Genomic DNA, 18,790 nt, shown 5'->3' with positions numbered 1-18,790 from the left:
GCTCTCAGTTGGCCTTGCAGCATGTGGCACAATATTTGCAGATGCTCTCAGCCTCCCTCAAGGGTTAGGGCTGGTTGCTGTTCTAGTCTCCCTGCTCTGGCGACTCCTCCTGCTTTTACTGTTGACCTGAAGATGTACATTTATCCTAAGGCACCTGGCTTCACATTGAGCAGGAAAAGGACAAGAGGAGGCACTGGTTTAGGGTCCAGCTCTTTCTGAGGACAGCAAAGCATCATTTGCCTGGAACCTGTTATCTGTACTTTCATATGGTGAGAGGCAGCAGCATTTCTAATTCTCTGTTGCTTGATAAGTATGGGCATTTCCCTAGATCTTAAGGCAGCTCCCAACATTTCTGCGTTGAAGGGTCTTGTGGGGGAGGGCAGTCTTTTAGGATGAGCCATATGGAATTGCCCATCTCTGGAAGTTGAAAATGGTTACATATAAGCAATTTCATGTGGTTCAGCCTTAAAGTTAAAAAGGAGAAGGAGGGGAGCTTTAAAGTTAAAAAGGTGAAGGAGGGTCAGGGCCTTGCCATGATGTCGTTTGTTCTGTTTGTGCTGGTTTTTTGTATTATGTCAGACAGTATCAATAGTCTACAGAGATGAGTATTATTGTAGATACTGTGATTACAGCCTTAAAGTTAAAAAGGAGAAGGAGGGTCAGGGCCTTGCCATGATGTCGTTTGTTCTGTTTGTGCTGGTTTTTTGCCTAGAGTATTATGTCAGACAGTATCAATAGTCTACAGAGATGAGTATTATTGTAGATACTGTGATTAATATTACATATGCTATTATTATCACTGCTACGACCTGAGGTCACTTTAGAAACAATTGATAGAGGTGAGGCAGATGCTCAACCACCCCCTGGTCTTCTCCCTTTGGAACTAGTTATCTAGAATGAGCTTGTCCCTACCCCCATCCTTGTCTTCCCTGCTTTGAAACAGGACACTCCAGCCAATATGGTTAATTTCAGAGATAAGGGATGTTGGGTGATCAGTGGCCTCAGACAATGTAGCTGTCACAATATCATTTTCAAAATGTCATGGCAATAAAAAAGCCATTTGCTGATTAGAAAGGGTGGGATTTGCTGCTGAGTAGCATTCATATCCATGCTGTCACTACCTCCTCCAGATTCTTAGAGGAGCCACTGGCTCAGTGTCGTAGCTGAATGATGTCATTTCAGTCATAACGTAATTTTCCTGCTGGCCAGGATGAAAAGGGGTTTATTGTCGTGGCATGTTTTTTACTGTGTCTAAAAGAAAATGAAGCAGACATGGATATATGACAGGCTCAGTTCTGTTTTCACAGGTGTGTCTGACGTACACAAGGTACGTTTCACTTGCAGTAGAAATGTGACTCTAAGGCAAAAGCAAATTTAAAAAGAAAACTTTTCCTCAGGAGATTTAAAATATGAGTGGAAATTGGCTTTTAATAAATTAAGCTTGAAGGACTAGGGGGTAAGCTGCCCAGTCTCAGGTCTCATTTTTAACCCTACTGACAGGGCTCTGGCTTAATCTTTGCCTCCATTTCTCCATGGAGAAGATGGACAACTAGAGTATCTGTCTGTCTGTCTGTCTGTCTGTTGTTAGCTTTCATTGCAATATAATGCCTGCAGAAAAGTGTACGCCCCTAAGTGCACAACTCACTGACTGTTCACAAAGTGAACACACCTCTACAGCTAGAGCCCTGACCAAGACCCCCAAGGGTCTTGCCGTTGATTGACCAGCACCCCTGAGGCCCCTGTGCCCCCCTCCAGTCACCTCTCACCGGACACACACAGAAGGACTAGTGTTCTGACTTGAAGCAGCACAGGTTTTAGCCCAGTGAAACCTTTGCCAGACTTTTGACCCACTGGAAAATAATAAATTTGTTTTGTTTTAAGCCACTAAGTTTGTGGTAATTTGTTACAGCAGCCCTAGAAAACTAATACAGTGATGCAGCTGGTAAGTGGGAGAGTCAGGAGTAGAACCCAAAGCTCTGTCCCCAAAGCCCAAGTTCTTAAAAACTGCAGTAATGTATAGTACTGCCAGTAGCTTTAATAGGCTTTTGGTTGTGTGTGAAGGGTAGGAAGGTGAAATGAAAGTTCAGATGCCAGCCAGCATGAGGTTGTGTTGGGAAATATGCAGAAGGTGTCTTTGAAGTATGCTTACTTGCCCATCCCCCAGCCCCATGTTCAGAATGTCTCTTATCTAGAAAGATGTAACATTATATGCTACTAGGACTTTGGTGTGAGTTATTTTAGTGTATTATCCTGTCCTAAAGTATTCACATACTAAACGATGACACGAGGAATGACTTTCTACTATTTATAGGAAGGAGAGCTGCACAAGGGTGCCAGGGCTGACCCATGGGACCCAGGTCCTTGTCCGTCCTTGACTTTCCATGGTGCTTTGTAGCTACAGGTAACTGATGAATGGAGGTCACCTGTGGGCTTTCTAGGAAAAGTTTTGCTTTCCTGATGAAAAGGATCGATGTTGCTGGCACAGCGCCTGTAGATTTTTTCTATATTGAACATGAAAGTGATACCTGATGCGGCGGTGGCCACCTCGTTGACCACAAGGTGGCAAGCATGGGGACAGACATGATCATGGTAAGGACAAAGAGTGGGAAGAGAGAAAGACCTCCACCTGCACCTGTGTTGGTGAGCCACTGCAGCTGTCCATCAACTGCCCTCCCCCAGAGGCCTTGTTATGAGAAAGGAGAAAGCCTCCTCTGTGTAGGCCAGGCCAGTGCTACTTGAATTTTCTGTTACTTGTAGCTGAACACATCCCAAGTGGATCCAAGTGCATTTCAATGACAAGAAGACAACCAACCAGGAATGGGGACATAGGCAGGAAGAGTTATTTAGAAAGAAAGGAATTTCTATGATCCTTACCCATGCTTTCACCATGGTGAACCCATCCAAGGAATGATGAATCAAGGGAACCATGGGAGAAGTGGGATTTACTATATATATATCCAATAAACCTGATGCATTCCATTTTGAGAGAAAATATACAGGCTCATAACTTTAAATGAAAAGGTTAGTTAAAACCAGGAGACTTTGGAGAGCCAAACCTTTTATTTGTTTATTTTTGCTTCTGGTGAGTTTTATTACCTTTTAAAGGGAAATGCTGTTAAGTTGAAATCCTCTGAGAATGGCCACCTGTTCTGTACTTTCTAGAACCACCCTGGAAAATATGAGGTGTATTGTCCCTTAATCTTGACAAGCATGCGGCATTGGTCTGTCCGTGGAGTCATGTTAGAGTAGGGAATATGGCTACTGTTCTTAAAGGCTTGATTATTTAGGAATCCCCAATTGCCAGGTGATCCCTTATCTTTAATGGCACTTATCAATACAGATGAGTACTTTCAAAAATTTAGAGAGACATTTACTTTGTGAGAGACCACTGAGAAGATCTCTGACCCAGTAGAGATAACTGGAGCCGACTAATCCTTTTAACAAAGGTGCTGGTGGACGTTGTGGCAGCTGAATGCTCCTTTACAGCCAAGGGAGAACAGTCAGTGGATTCACTCATTTAATTCATGAACTTTTCTTCTATTTACACTTTAAATAGACGCGCCAGTTATTTGCTTAGTTAACTCTGTCTTTGTTATAAGACATTAGTGGCTAGTACTAATGAAACTGTGTTTGGATTTCAAAAATGCAGTATACCTAGTTAATTCCACACTTAGTAATATGAAATTTGTAGTGACTGATCTGAACTAGGCTGAAGTTTGTGTCTTCACTCTCTCCATGAAGCGAGAGTTTGCTAAATCACTTTATATTCATAAACAAGGTAGATAGAATTTTTCACAAGAAAAGCTAAACAAGAGGTAAATCCAAATGCCTTAAAGAGGTCAGGTAGCAAATGTAAATTAGTGAATGGGGTAGAGCATACTCGAAGGGACAGTTGATCTTCTCTATTTTTTTTTTTTGTCCTTTTTTTTTGAGATTGGCCGCACCGCGCTCCGCCAGTGAGCGCTGGGAGCGAACCGATCATCCCTATATAGGATCCGAACCCGTGGTGGGAGCGCTGCTGCGCTCCCAGAGCCGCACTCTCCCGAGTGTGCCACGGGCTCGGCCCTCTCTGTCTATTTTTGATGAAGATGTAGATATAAAAATTTTTGCATTTTTCCCTTAATCCTGCTATGAGAAAAAAAAAAAAGCACACAGATGATTATAAATGACAAGTGGACTCAGTCCCTGGTGAGGAGGTAGGAGATTGTGGTGGGGACCATGGCAAACTTGAGGATCCAAGCCCCCTCCAAAAGGGCCAGCTGCTANGAACCCGTGGCCTTGGTGTTATCAGCACCACACTCTCCCGAGTGAGCCACGGGTCGGCCCCAAAAGTAGTAATTTTAATAAATTATTAAATCGCCTTTGCACAAAGGAGAGAAAAAGTAGTTCAACTGAGAAAAAGAAAGATGCTTATATTTCATCTTACTTCTTACCCAAAGGTAAATCAGAATATATATAAATAGACAAAAAAATGTTAACAGAAGTAAAAACCAAAAAAACAAAAGACCTTAGATTACAAATAATTCACTGATACAAGTTTCAATGTTACTAAATATTTTACGTTTATAAATACTTACCTGTAAAAATAGGTAACTGGGCAGTACATTATCAAATGACGGGCTGAGATATACTGGTTCTGTCATTCTTATACCTATACCTCTGAAAAACAGGAAATCTAACATTAGTCTTATAAATTACACAGTCTGTACAAACTACATTTCTAGGAACATACTCAAGTATGTCAAATACAAGATACTCTGCCTTCTTAAAACTTGCTTTTTCAACACCAAAATAGAACAGTCCTGTGAATTGTTTTTGAATTCGTACCTGTAGTAGAGTAGGAAGCCATCAAAACTAAGATGGATAAAGTTACCAAACTTTTCATTTAGGCACAAATGAGTTTCTTTAGAGATTTGAACAGACTAATAAGCAAAGAACACCTGACTCTTTATTGATTCATGCTAATTTTTCTGGTAACAGATTTATGATCACTGTTATTAGCCTTTCCATTCAACAAACATTTTGTGAATGATTCAGTCTGCAAGGAACTCTGCTAGGTACTTTCATGAAAAATGGAAAAATATTTAGAATCATGCTAATGCTGAGCAATGACAAACGCACCATACTGCTCTTCTCTCGTTTTTTATAGAATAATTGCCTGGTACTGACAGAATCCCAAGATGACCTTTTCCACCTCTGTCCCATTTTATGAGTGGCAGTGAAACTGATCAGAGCAGGAAGGGCCAGGACCCAGGATGGCAAAGTGAATAGTGATTCATAAACACAAACATCGAAATTTGAGAGAGATTTTCAGAGACTATCAAAGGGTAGAGAGAACACACAAACACGGTTGGAGCTAGCCAAGCATGGCCTGAGATATCAGGCCAAACCAGAGGGAGAAAGAAAAAGAATAAATCAAAGCAGTGTTCTAAGGATTCGACAGGCACAGAAAAGAGTACAGTCTAATTACAAAGTCAAGGATAAGAATCAGGATTTAAACCAGGTATAAGGGTACAAGCAAAGAAGAGAGACAAAGTAGAAAGAACAAGGATACAGGCCTCAGAAACAGCATGGTAGGGCTGGCTAGTTAGCTCACTTGGATTAAATTTATTTAGGTACACTAGAAACCAGAGATGATTTAGACCTAAATATATTTTAGTTTGGTTTGAACAAACCCAAACATTCATTTTTGCACATAAATATTCATGTGAGTGCTGGCTTTCTGAGGAAATTTTAATTTAATTTTTTTAATTTTTAACATACTGAAATCATAGACTCTTCTTTCACAGAATCAGAATGTTAAAAAAGATCTGGATAGGTCATCTAATTCATTCTTTCTCAAGATGAGCATTGTTTTACAAAGACACAAAAATTTTCAAATCAAGAAAATTCAAAAGGACAAATAAAATTATTTGATAATTACAGTGTGATTGCTTACTTGGGCTCTTAAATCTGACCATTTGCCCTTTTTGACTTAAAAGCACTTTCTCCAAAAATCATAGAAATATAGGTTAAACAAATTTTTTTCCAGTTGAATATATACCAAGAAAAAATTATTTATATAATTCAACTAGACACATTTTACACTGTTTTTTTCTTTGAACCAAAAAAGGATGCTTATTTCCCATAAGACTTGATGACATACTTCAGTTCAGGTAGCCCGTTGAAGATTTCTTTGCGGCTCAGTTCAGAAATCCCATTTCCAAGAAATACTTTTGTTCCATTGAATTCTTTGGCTCCTTTCTTACATTTTCCTTTAATATCAGAATATATGGAAATAGCATCTCCTGCTTTCATAACTAGAGAAAGAAGAAAATCAGATTATACAGATCTCTACTTAGGCAGAATACTGAAAATTCTTTAAGCTACACTGTGAATCTCTAGGGGCATCAATAGCAGACATGAAACAGTTCAAACTGGTTTATTATCTCAATATAATCCTTAATAGAAAATCTGACTTTTGACTATTAAATAACTCCTAACAATAAATCTAATTGAAAAATTTTTCCATGACAAAAAAAAATAGAATAGTCTTCAAAACATTCTATCTCAACTGGAAATATTTAGCTGAGAAGAGAAGGAAGGACATCTTCTTTATAAATTATTTCCCAAAAACTAACGTACTTAGAATACCTTTAAACTGTAGCGTACAGAGTTGATTTATATGCTTGATTAAATCTAGTTTTTGTAGACACTTCATGAAATTATTTTCAGTAAAAAAATTCCAGTGATATCAATAATAGGAAATTGTATTCAACTTCCAAAAAACATTTGAAGACCTCTTATAAATTTGTTAAGCCTATTACCTGACAATAGTAGTGAGTAGCCTATTAACTAGAGCTAGAAGGACTTAAGCATGTAGATCAGGGGTCAACATAAATATTTTAGGCCTTGTAGCCATATAAGGTTTTTATGACATATTCTTCCCTGTATTTGTTTTTACATTTTAAAAATGGAAAAACCATTCTTAGTGAAAAAAACATTCTTAGCTTATGGGCCATACAAAACTAGGCATGGGCCAGACTTGGTCAGCATAGTTTGCCAAATTCTGCAGATCGATTTATTTACTTCATGGACAAGATAACTGAAACCCAGAGACCAAATAAGTCTGCAATGATTTCAAGGCCAATAAGACACCACTGAACCACAGTGACTAACTTACTAATCATATGCAATATGCTGTCAACCAGGTGAGTACATTAAGAACACTGAGTTTCATCCCCATGTTCAGATTCCAGGTTCTGGATGTTACCCTCACAAATGACACGAAAGCAGACTGAGGGCAACACAGTCAAGAATACAAAACAGAATTATACTGACATCTTACACTCTATTTATCAGTAATGATCCCCTAAACAAACATCCCATACATCCTTATAAGGAAAGAAAAGGATAGGCAGAATACCTTATATGGATGCCTAATTTGTTAGTCCTTACCAGATAACATCCTCACTGCCTATAACAAATGCAAAGCTTGGAAAATATCTCACATGGGTACATTTAAAATATATATGAGTGATAATTTAATAAATATTCCATTTCATAATGCACATAAATTTTAGAGAATCTTTAAAGAGAAACCTAAACCATATACTTACATTTTGAAGCTGACACAATTCCTGGAACATAGACATGGGCTCCTCTTAACACTGCATTGCCACACTGGGCACCAACAATGGCTTCACACTGTTGTTTTTTTATATTATTCCTAGGGATAAATGAGAAATTTAAAAGTACTATACTTCCAATGCCTGCCAACTTTTCCAGTGTTTCAATCTAAATTTAAGTAACCTCTTTAGTTTTGACAAATCAGAAAGTCTAAATAAATGAGAAAGAGAAAGCTGAAAAAAGAGAGGAAATATATGGAGGAAATAGTTTAACAAAAAGAAGATGAGAACTTGAGGAAAAAAAAAGTCAAAAGAGGTCCATCTGGTGGAAGGCAATAAAGTGACACCAGAAATTGCTTAATCACTTAATAAGCATTACTATTTCATAATAGCATCAGCAGAAAAATAGACTTTCCCTATCTTCAGAGATTAAAACAGAAAAACACACAAGGAATTAAAAACATTTCTTAAGTGGAAAGTTGTTGCATTGTAAATTATGAATATTTTAAACTAGACAAATGAAGACAAGTTTTTTTCCCTTCCTTTGCTGCCCAAACTTTTTGAGTCTTTTCCCATTTCTCATACTCCATTCATTCCTGGGTATCACTTCTAACACTCAGGGAAGGGTTTTTCAAAGATCAGGAGGTGCTGATGTGAGCCAGGAGTAACAACCCTGAGCACTGAGTTTCCCTGGTTGGCAACATCTTACATGTGTTGTCACAACTCAATGCTGGGGGAATTATGTCCCATTTTCTTTCCATGATCTCCAAATCATCAAACCTCACTAAACTTCTCTGCTATATATTATTTGTTTCTGTTCCCACACATTTTCATTGCTCATTCTGTGCCTACTTCTTAAAGAGGCTCATTTCCCCAAGATTACCTTCTAAAAGTTTTACTGGTAAATGTTTCAATAGTATATGAGAGATTCTCATTCTTTCATTCTTGCCAATACTGGCCATTTTAGTTCTTTTTAAATATTTGGATGATTCAATTCTAATTATTTTCTTTTTTTTTTTTTTTGTCCTTTTTGAGACCGGCCGCACCGCGCTCAGCCAGTGAGCACTGTGAGCGCACCGTCATCCCTATATAGGATCCGAACCCGCGGTGGGAGCGCTGCTGCGCTCCCAGAGCCGCACTCTCCCGAGTGTGCCACGGGCTCGGCCCTCTCTGTCTATTTTTGATGAAGATGTAGATATAAAAATTTTTGCATTTTTCCCTTAATCCTGCTATGAGAAAAAAAAAAAAGCACACAGATGATTATAAATGACAAGTGGACTCAGTCCCTGGTGAGGAGGTAGGAGATTGTGGTGGGGACCATGGCAAACTTGAGGATCCAAGCCCCCTCCAAAAGGGCCAGCTGCTATTTAGTCACCGTTGCTACATAATAATGTGTGGCCAGATCTTTCAAATTTTCAATATAATTTGAGAGTCTGGATTTCTAGGTAAAATCTTCCCACTTACAAATGTTGGCAATTTTCTTTTGAAGTTAATGCTATGAGGCCACCACAGTATGGATCAATACCTCTCAGAGTATGGTCCTTACACCAGCAAGATCAGCATCATGTGGGAACTTCATAGAAATGCAGATTTCTGTGAAGGCCCCACTCAGGCTTACCAAATGAGATTCTCTGGAGGTGAGACACAATGTTCTATTTTAACAAGCCCTTCATGAAGGATTGTCAGATTTAGCAAATATTGCATGGAACATACACTAAAAAGTTATTCGATCTTTATCTGAAATTCAAGTTTAACTGAGTGTGCTGTTTTTAATCTAGCAACCCTACCTCCAGATGATTCTGATACACGCCATTGTTGATTGAGTGAAAAAACATGAATGGGAGCGAGGCTTGGTGTGTTTGAACCAGCTCTGAGACCTACTAACGATGGGATCTTAGGCAAGTGATGTAACTTCTCTGTGGCTTAGTTTACTTATGTGTGGAATGGGTACAATAATAATTTCTTCCTCATGGGGTTATTGTTAGAGTTGATGGAGTTGGTGAACATAAAGTACTTAGAACTTTGCCTGGCAGAAGTAAGCAATACCTAAGTGTTTAGTAGTGTCATTTTATCTTTCTTCTCTTTCTCTTCTGTCATCGTCTTTCTCACCAATGCCACTACCAACTGTCAGGGAGTATGTGTACTCATCTTCCTTCAATTCTCTTTGCCTGAACCTAACTTTGATTTAGTACAGAACTGATTCTAGGCCTTACTCTGCAAGTCAGCTCTGGTGCTTGCTCCTACCCAAAGTAACCTCCTGCTCTGAAATTTAGTTGACAGTGTGGCCATCTGGCAGGGGAAACCTGTGCTTTCTTCCACACCGACATTCTGGTTCCAGAACGCTGTCAGTCTGCAGTGCCTGTGTGCTTGACGCGAGCCTCCGCGGCCCAGCTTAGCAGCATGGCTTTGACTACGTCTTGGGTTTTCAGGTTCCCAGTGTGCCTGACTGGGGACTTGGATGCTGTTCTCAGTTGAGGAAATGACTGATGTCTCCCTCACCCATTAAATTTCTGAGTACTCTTTGGGAAATCCCCACAACTTCTTTTTCTAGACAAGGAACGTGGGAAGACTTGATTTGTGTATCCAAAGAGTGTATTCAAAGGAAACCAGGAACCAAACCGTTCTTGCCGAGGGTGGTTGCAGGCCGCCCAAATGTGTTCCTTCATGAAGCAGCTTTCCAAGCTTCCACATGGCCACAAACAACAAACCCTTGTACACGCAGTGAAAACCAACTGGATGAACTATTATGGTTCGCAGTTGCACCATTTTATTGCTGTCCTGGGAATGAAGCAAAATGCATTATTTTATTAAATAAAGGTTTTCCGTGCATCACAGTGGAGGCTAATTTTATCAGCTCTTTTTATGGGAGCAAACCGTTGCGCTTGTTGGGAGGACGGCGCTGGGGGCGGGGGAGCTGAGGGAGTGCAGAGGACCACATTTGTTGTCCACATGCTCCAGGGAGGCAGCCAGCATGTTTTGATTGGTAATTACTTACCAGAAGAGTTCTCCAGATCTGCAGAAAATGCACAGCTTTCAGTTCATAAGTAATTTAGAGATGATTCAAAAGGTGTGTTCAGCTACAATAAATATTTGTGGGTATCGGTGTGTCCCTGGTATCCAAGACGTATAGTCACCAGAATGTTCAGTAACTCCAAAAAAAAGTTATTTCATTGTCCTCATCTATCAGAATCCAGAACTTGTACTTTTAAGATTCAGAGAGAGAAAGGAGTCCAAATCTAGTTGGAAAATTCAGTCAAATACTGTTTTTGCCTGTGGTTCGTTAGCTTTTAAACCTGAGACATCCACTTGCAGCTTTACTGAGCTTTTTGCATGAGCCCAATGCGCTCTCCGCAGCTGTCTGCACTCTGCTCATCAATAGCTAAGCACTCTGTGCATCTGCAGAGCTGCCGCTGAGCCCAAGGTGTTCTCTGGGTTTTCTAGTCAAGGTGATCTCTTTGTTTTGTCGTTGCTGCACTGTTGTTTTTCCAGTTAGCAGCAGGCCGACACTAAACCAAATTGTGAGACTGCCAGCAATGCTCTGGTGTCCCCAGACCCCCTGTCCCGTCCCCACTGTCATCTGCACTCCATGTTAGAGCCTTTCCCTGTCTCCACGAGCACCATACACCTCTGCTCCTAAGATAAAACAGAAACTATGAACTTGCCGCTTCTATGCCTCGGCATTTCTAAAATCGATGCGTACTTTCCTCATGGAGTCGTCGTTGTCCCTGTGTTATCACGTCCACTCCCCAATCTCACTGCCTACTTCCTTCTTCACGTCAGCCACCTCTCTGGCTGGGTTTCTCCTTCCTTCCTTCTGCTCTCTGCTTCTGCGGTATCTGTCTCCGTCCTCGTGTTATCTATGTCCACTCTCCTCCTCTCGCTGTCTGCCGCCTCCTCTTTTCTTCTTCTCCCATCTCCTCCTCTTCTTCCTCATCTCCTGTCTTCTTCCCTCATTTCCTCATCTGCTTCCCCATCTCCTTATCTGCATCTCCCATCTTCTTGTCTACAGCCCTCATTTTGTTATCTTCTTGGCTCCTGTAGCACTCTTTGAGTTTGTAACCTGCTTTAAAACTTCTCTACTTGAAAAGAATACAGTCTTTAGCAAAAATAAGTGAGAGGCAGAGGCCAGGGAGAGACAGGCTGGCATGTCGCCCTTCCCAGGGTTCTGGCATCATACATCGGGGACTTACCTAAGCACCCTTGCACCTGCTTGTCTAAAGCATCTCCTTGTAACCCACTAGGGATTCCCACCATAGGACAGGGTTATGAAGACAGAGGCATTGAGTTTGGGAATTTAGGCAGTTTGGGGGCATCAACAGTGGAGTAGTGATGCCCCCGTGGCCCCTTTTCCTCCTTCCCTACCCTTCTCACCAGGAGGTGGCTGAAGCTTTGCTGATCAATAGGCCTGGCACCCTTGGGCCAGTTCTGGCTGTGATGTAGATTTAGGGAACAGAGGTTCCAGAACAGGGCCAGTGGCTTCCCTTTGGTGGACTCTGAAGACAGAGCTCATGGGACGGCCATGATCATTGCACCAGTAGGCTTGAGCTGGCATAGAGGGATGGGAGCCCTCTAAACCCAGTGGTCTTGGGCAGAGTGGGTCACCGTGAGACTTCAAAGTCGAGACTGCATACGTTCAAACACCAGCTCCTTTACTTGCCAGCTGTGTGACCTTGAGCCAGTCACTTTGCCTCTCCTTGCCTCACTTTCATCATCTGTAAAATGCGATAATAATAAATGTTATCTCCTGAGGTGGTGGGGTAGAGTAAATGAGATGACATACGTAAAACAGTGCCTAGCACATAGCAAACACTCAAGCAATACGAGTCTCTAGAAGGAGACTGTTTGGGGTACAACTAAGGAATGTGGCCCAGGGGCTCCCCTCAGTCACTCTCTGCCATAGTCATGTTGGCAGTTTGAGCCAAAATTCATTTAGGTGAATGAGTAGATGTTTTACCATTTGTTCTTCAGACTTTTTAAAAAGAAAATTTATATTAACTAACGTTATCCTTTTCTCTGTAGCCTAGATCCCTTTAAACATCGATTAGATGTAGAAAGTTTTCTTCAAGTTTTTAGAACTGGTTTTCATCTTAAGCTACTGAAAATCTCTTAAAAAATACTCCCTCATCTCCTAAGCCTCCAGTTCAGAGATTATACGGTGTGACTACGGTGGATGCCAGCTGAGGAAGATGGAAGACAACTGTTCCCTTCTGAGCAGTCCCAGAGCTGGAGGGGAGGAGGGTCCTGCCGGGTCGTCTGGGCCACCCCTTGGCCCTTGAGACCACAGATGCATCCTTACATTACACTGCATTTGGAAAAGAGGGTCAGGGATTCCATTTAGCAGGTGAAAGGGCAGGACCTGAGCACTTGATTTGTAAATGCATCTCTTGCAGTGCTGGCATGAGTCACCTCACACCTTACCAAGAAAAGAGGGGACGTGTTAGGAACCTAAGGGAGGGGAATGAGGCTGCAAACTCCCTTTCAGATCGCCCCAGCTACATCCATCTGTGTTTTGGTTGTCCAAATTAAATGAACAGTTAAGTCACACAAGCAAGTTGCTTTCACATGATTCTAAGACCCTTAAAACAATCCAGTTGGGCCTTGGAGGGACAGCAGCCTGAGATCCCTCTTCACTGGTTCTTCCTCTCTCTCCTGGGACATTGGGCTCCACATACTGCTGAAATTATGAAAAATGCTGAACCCGCGAGAAGTTCAACCTTGATAAATATAAGTTCGTATGACACCTCCCACGGATCTGTATGAAAAGTGAATTTGCTTTGAGGGGAATTGGGATCTGCTCCATTATAATGGGAGTCGTGGCCTGGGGGCCCTTCTTATCCTTAACCCAAAGTAATTTCCTGTCTTCTGGGTGCGCACCCCGCCCTGCCCCCCATGCAGCCTGCTGTGACCTGCTGTGGCAGCAGCATCTAGCGGAGCCGCTAAGTGCTGGATCGCTTCCTGAGCAGCAAGATGGGCCACGCTGGTCAGGTCTCCCTGGAAAAAGCAGAAATAAATCAAGCACCAGCTCCTACTTAAGATCTGATGAAATTCTCCATTTCCGTTCCAAATTGAATTCCTCCTGAAGGATCGGAGCAGCTCCTGGGAGTAATGAAGGCGTTCCTTCCTCCTCTGCTACAAGCATGTTTTAAATTAACGGGCACAGCACTCTCATCAGGGTGGGTAGCTAGAGTAAAGGAACAGTCTCCAGAAACTGTTTTCAGAACAGACATGATGTTTTTATCTCGAGGGGCAAGGCGGCAGACATGCTATATGCTTGGCCTTGGTGGAGGAGGCAGCCCCGCAGGTGGTCTCCAGGGAGCGAATGACGGCGCCGGCCTGTGGGGCTCTGCACCATTCTGACGTGCAGAATGCAAACAGGAGGCCTGTGTTTCTCAGACTGAGCATGTCCCTCTTCTGCCCTTCTCCCACTTGGGAAAAGTGATAAACTCTGTGACATTTAAAAAAACAAAACAAAGACGTTTTTAGGATGAAGATGTCACGAGGTGATTATTTTCCATCCTCTGTAATGATGACAAATCGGCAGTCTGGCATTTGCACAGGCAGTTGACACAGACCCTTTTGGGGGGAAAAAAAGAAACCCCCTTTTCCAGTGGTCCTCATCAGAGTGAAGACCGACCATTGCTGGCTGGTCCGGAGCGTGAATGAGATTCTGAGAAAGAAGGATGTGTGAGGAGCCCGGGGGTGAGCCTTACAAATCAAGGTTAAGGTAGGAGCAGAAAATTATAAAAGCTCATTCTGTTTTGAAGGTGGACGGACATGAGATAGACTATCTGTTGGTAAAGGAGTATTTACTGTTACTTGAAGTGAGCTTAAGAACATTATTATACTTTTCTTGACTCACTGTTGTAGAAAAGCAGTTTTTAAAAAAGTTTAAAAAGTCTACTTAACATGAGAATTTTTTTTTTTAATAAAGAAATAAATTTATTTTTTACAGTTTTGGAGGCTGGGAAGTCCACAGTCCAGGGGGCACATCTGGTGAGGGCCTTGTTCTGGCTGGGAACCCAACAGGAGAAATCATGACATTTTGGGTCTAAAGGAGGGAAAGAAAATTCTTGAGAGAATATTCTATTTTCCTTTTATGTCGGAATTTTAACAGCCCTGGAGAAAGGTTATCAAAACCTCACTCTGTGTTTTCAATTTAGTTTTAAGACAGCAGCCATTTCCTTTATAGGGAAATAGCCCCAGAGCATCCAGTAGGTAAATCCCAGCTTTTGAGGGCAAAACAGGCTGCTGGAGGGTTTAAGAGTCAAGTCACCAACCAGCAAATTGCTTTTCAGGGAGGAGGTCATGTTTTCCACTGATAATAGTGTTATTTATATCAAGTCAGACGCCCTTCCTTCCTACCAAGGAGGATGTTTAAGCTTCAGTCTCCCTCACAGGACAGTAGGAAATACATTTATCCCTGGCTCAGAAGAAAGGATTGAGGATGGGGAAGTGGGAATTTAGGTTGAATTCCAGCAAAACTAGGGTCTGTCCAGAGCCCAGCCAAGATGCACTGAGGCTGGGGTGTTGTCTGCAGGGTACTGGAGGGTGGGGAGGAGTCTGCTGGAGACGACAGCAGCTGCCCAAGGGCAAAACATTAAAGGGCAGGAAAATGAAATGCCACCCCCCACACGGCTGCTTTTTGTGCGCTCCTTCAGTCCCTTGCAGACTTTTACATTTGCATAAATGGGCCTTGGCTAGGCTTCCGCCCTGGGACAGAAACGGCAGGTCACCCAGACAGTGGAGGCTTTTTCTTCATCAACAGTCTTTCTGCCATTTCACAGCTATCACTTGTAGACACTTCCTGGCTGCGGTGGACAGTCAGCCACCCAGTTTCTCTAACAATGTGCGCTCGTCTGGCCCTCTCCGGCTGGTGGACCCTTCCCATGTGGGCTGGTCTTTGAGCCTGTTTATGAGGCCTGGAGTTACTTCTGTTTTGTTTTAGCCAAAGGGTGAACTGCTGCCAGCAGTATGTCTGGAATGTTATTTACTCGGTACATTTCTGTGGCTTTTCTTTGTAGCACTGCACATGCCAGAGCCAGGGGTCATTTACTTGAAAATGCCAGGTTGAATGGTTTGTCTTCTCAACAGGGTGACTTTCCCAGCATGGGGAGGTTTAGCTCCTGCGCCTCCCAGTCCCTTGCTCCCTCCCTATATGTTTTCTGAGTTGGAGCTTTGTGCTACTGCTGGGGCCTGTGGCATTGCACCCCTTTTTCCTAAATGCCCCAACTCCACTTTTATTTTCTGGGGTTTCTGGTGGATTCTTCAGGGAGCCCAGTAGATGCTTCTCATTTGCGAGCCTGCCCTGTCGTCATTTCATGTGAAAGTGTCTGTGTTGGCAGACGTGACTCCGCCGCTGCAGTCTAGCTCTCTGAGCTGAATGGGTGATGTTGTGCAAGGGAAAGATAGGTGGTTTTGCTAATGGTGGCCGTGGGGGCGGAAGAGAAATCCGCGAGCAGTCTTGGCTTGTGCAGAGCCAACAGGACGGCAAACAAATGGCATTTGAAAGAAGGAACTGGCATGTACAGTTTCTTATTGGAAGGTTTCACAACTGTGTTTGTTCAGTTGATGGAGGAGAGGTTTTTCAAGAGCGGATTCTTCTCTAGGAAGACTATAAACAAGTCCTGGATGAATGATAAACTGCGAGTGTGGAAGCATAGGAGGTATTCGATTTGCTGTCTTTCCTCAGCCCCCCTTTGTCCCACCATATCTATGCAACTTTAATCACAGTAAAACAGGGTTTTAAAACGGGGTATGGAAAAGGAGATTAGGTAAATCTCCCCGTCTGGTGCAGCCCTGGGGCCGTTTGCACACCTGGGTGTGTTAACTTCCTTCTCTTGCTCAGCACAGTTTTGTGATGTTGTGTAAATCTATAAGCACCTACAGTTCCCACTGAAAATCTTTGCCTTGCAGAGCCTCTGCCTTTATCCAGCTCTCTTGAAAACCTCACCCATCCACAGCACCTGTTTGTGTTAACTGTGTAAACAGCCCCAGTGTGAACTGGAAAATTTGGGGTTGCATTCTTCTTGGCTTTTCCTGTCCTTCTGCATGACTTCTCAATTTGTTTGTAAGCTGCTTGGATTTTCGGCTGAAGGGTCTTTGATCACTTTCCTGACAGCATGGGCTTCGCATTCTCACACCTGCTCTTCTTTTACAGTCCAGATTTCAGAGTAAATGCTTCCATTGCCTTGTAATTTTTTCAGTGTAAAATGTTGGTGCAGGTTACTTATTACAGGTAACAGCCGTTTGAGGACGGAGACAACTGCTTGGCAGAAACAGCAACCTGAACCGCTGCCAGAAACATAAACTGCCACTTTATTTGTCTGAAAGCATCTCAGCTGCAAGCCTGTCGGTCAGGATCTAGCATGCACATGATAATAACAGGCTCGTAGGCTGAGAAAGTCGCCCCGTGGGGTAGTCATGAAGACAGGCTCTAACAAGACTCCCTTTTTCCCCCCCATTATCCACAGCCCACACATCATCTTCCTCTCTCAGAGCACCTTGACAGGAATGAGCCATCTCTGTGGGACCCGTCTCTGCCATGAAATTGCTCACGCCTGGTTTGGCCTAGCCATCGGGGCCCGCGACTGGACCGAGGAGTGGCTGAGTGAAGGCTTCGCCACTCACTTGGAAGACGTGATCTGGGCTGAGGCGCAGCAGGTGGGTTTAAAGTGATCCTAAGCATTTCACTGTCCAGAGTCAAGTTCTATTTCTAGTCATTTGTTCATTCAACAGATATGTTCTAGGCATGATTTTTGCAGTGGAGATAGCTTTATACATAAGAGAGGGAAGCCCCTGCTGTTGCAGAATCCATAGTCTGGAGACGGGAGAGAGAAGACAGACAGACAGGTGAATGTATAAGATGTCAGGTGGTGAAGAGTACTGTGAAGGAAAGTGGGCCCTGCAGGGAGCGGTGAGGAGCGAGCTATCCTAGAAGGTGGTCAGAGGAGGCCTCTCTGATAAGGAGACCTTGGAGCAGAGGAGTGGAGAGAAGGCCATGTTGTGGTGTACTCGAGCAGTCCTTTGTGGTCACAGTTGTGTGGCACTGACTGTGTGTGTGTGTTTCAGATAATGAGGTTAAAATGTAAGTCAGGAGTAATAATCTCAGATGTCCGCTGACAAGGAATGAATGAAGAGCGAAGCAGTGGGCGTTGTCAGTTGGGGCAGGGCAAGGTCTGTGGCAGACTGGCCACTGCTACTCAGCTCTGACCAACCGTTGTCATGTTGAAGGGAGGACTCAGTACAGCCTGGACTTGTAGTTTTTCTAAAGGAATCCGTAAAAACCTGGTTTTTTCTGTGAAGTTTCCTAATTTAAAAAATATTATACAAACCAAACAGACCCAGAGGCCAGACCTGGTCACCACATTCCCAGTTTGCAACCTCTGCTATAAAGAATTGGCCACCAGTTCTGATGAGGATGTGGGAGCTAAGCTGCTTCCTGCTTACTTTCCAATTCCTCGTATTTAGGTCACTTCTTTTCCCTACCGTCCCCACCCCTTACACACTGCACGGTTTGGCATTGCTAAAATTCCCAAGTTTGTTCATACCTGTATGATTTTGTTCAAGGTCCTTCTGTTGGCTGAAATCCTATTTATTTCTCACTAACCGGCTCAAGGCCACCTTCTCCAGACAGCCCACCCTGAATACCCCACTCACGACTCGGCACCGCTCTCCTGTGAACTTTGAACTCCCACTGTATCTGGCTCTTGCCTCTCTTTCCTCGCTGTTTCTTCCTCCTTCTGCCATGTGCTTTTCTTATCCTCACAACGGGACTGTGACCTCTTTCAGAGTGGAGCTGTGTCTTACTCATCCTCCCATCCTTTTCACCCCTTGGCTGTGGGCCTAGCAGTATGCACACCTGTGTCCCCCAGAGTCCTGTGAAGAGAGGCCACATGGTAGATACAGGAAAAGAGACGGGGTTTTGAGTAGAACCAGGCTTTGAATCCAGCTCTGCTGTACACCAGCTTTGTGAGGATAGGTAGGTTATATAGTCTCCCTGAGCCTCAGTTTCCCCATTTGTAGAATGAATATAAGAACGCTTAATCTTCTAGGGCAAATAGGATAATGTATGGATGAGCTTAGCACAGTGCCTGACACGGAAAGGTCATGTAAGAAATACCAGTTCTCTTCCTGTTTGTAAGAATGAATATAAGAACGCTTAATCTTCTAGGGCAAATAGGATA

The 18,790-nt window shown here is 43.0% G+C and overlaps 1 protein-coding gene and 1 long non-coding RNA gene across 2 annotated transcripts in view; one reads left to right on the top strand and one right to left on the bottom strand.

The window, feature by feature from the left end:
* The window catches only part of LOC103594258 (chromosome unknown open reading frame, human C9orf3), a 276,533-nt gene that overhangs the window by 113,193 nt on the left and 144,550 nt on the right, over positions 1–18,790 (top strand). Inside the window, exon 5 of the mRNA XM_008577458.1 lies at positions 17,078–17,267. Within this exon, the coding sequence (XP_008575680.1) occupies positions 17,078–17,267 (190 nt within the window). The remainder of the gene's footprint in view (positions 1–17,077; positions 17,268–18,790) is intronic.
* LOC103594253 lies at positions 4,578–7,708 on the bottom strand. The gene is made up of 3 exons (XR_550836.1): positions 7,599–7,708; positions 6,146–6,299; positions 4,578–4,659 (listed from the first exon to the last, which is right to left on the bottom strand). It is a non-coding gene; the product is annotated as an uncharacterized LOC103594253 (long non-coding RNA).

This window comes from Galeopterus variegatus, unplaced genomic scaffold (genome assembly GCF_000696425.1).
Source record: "Galeopterus variegatus unplaced genomic scaffold, G_variegatus-3.0.2 Scaffold1516, whole genome shotgun sequence".
Lineage (NCBI taxonomy): Eukaryota > Metazoa > Chordata > Mammalia > Dermoptera > Cynocephalidae > Galeopterus > Galeopterus variegatus.
Note: the sequence above shows the minus strand (reverse complement) of the source record. Positions and strands in the feature narration are given on the sequence as shown.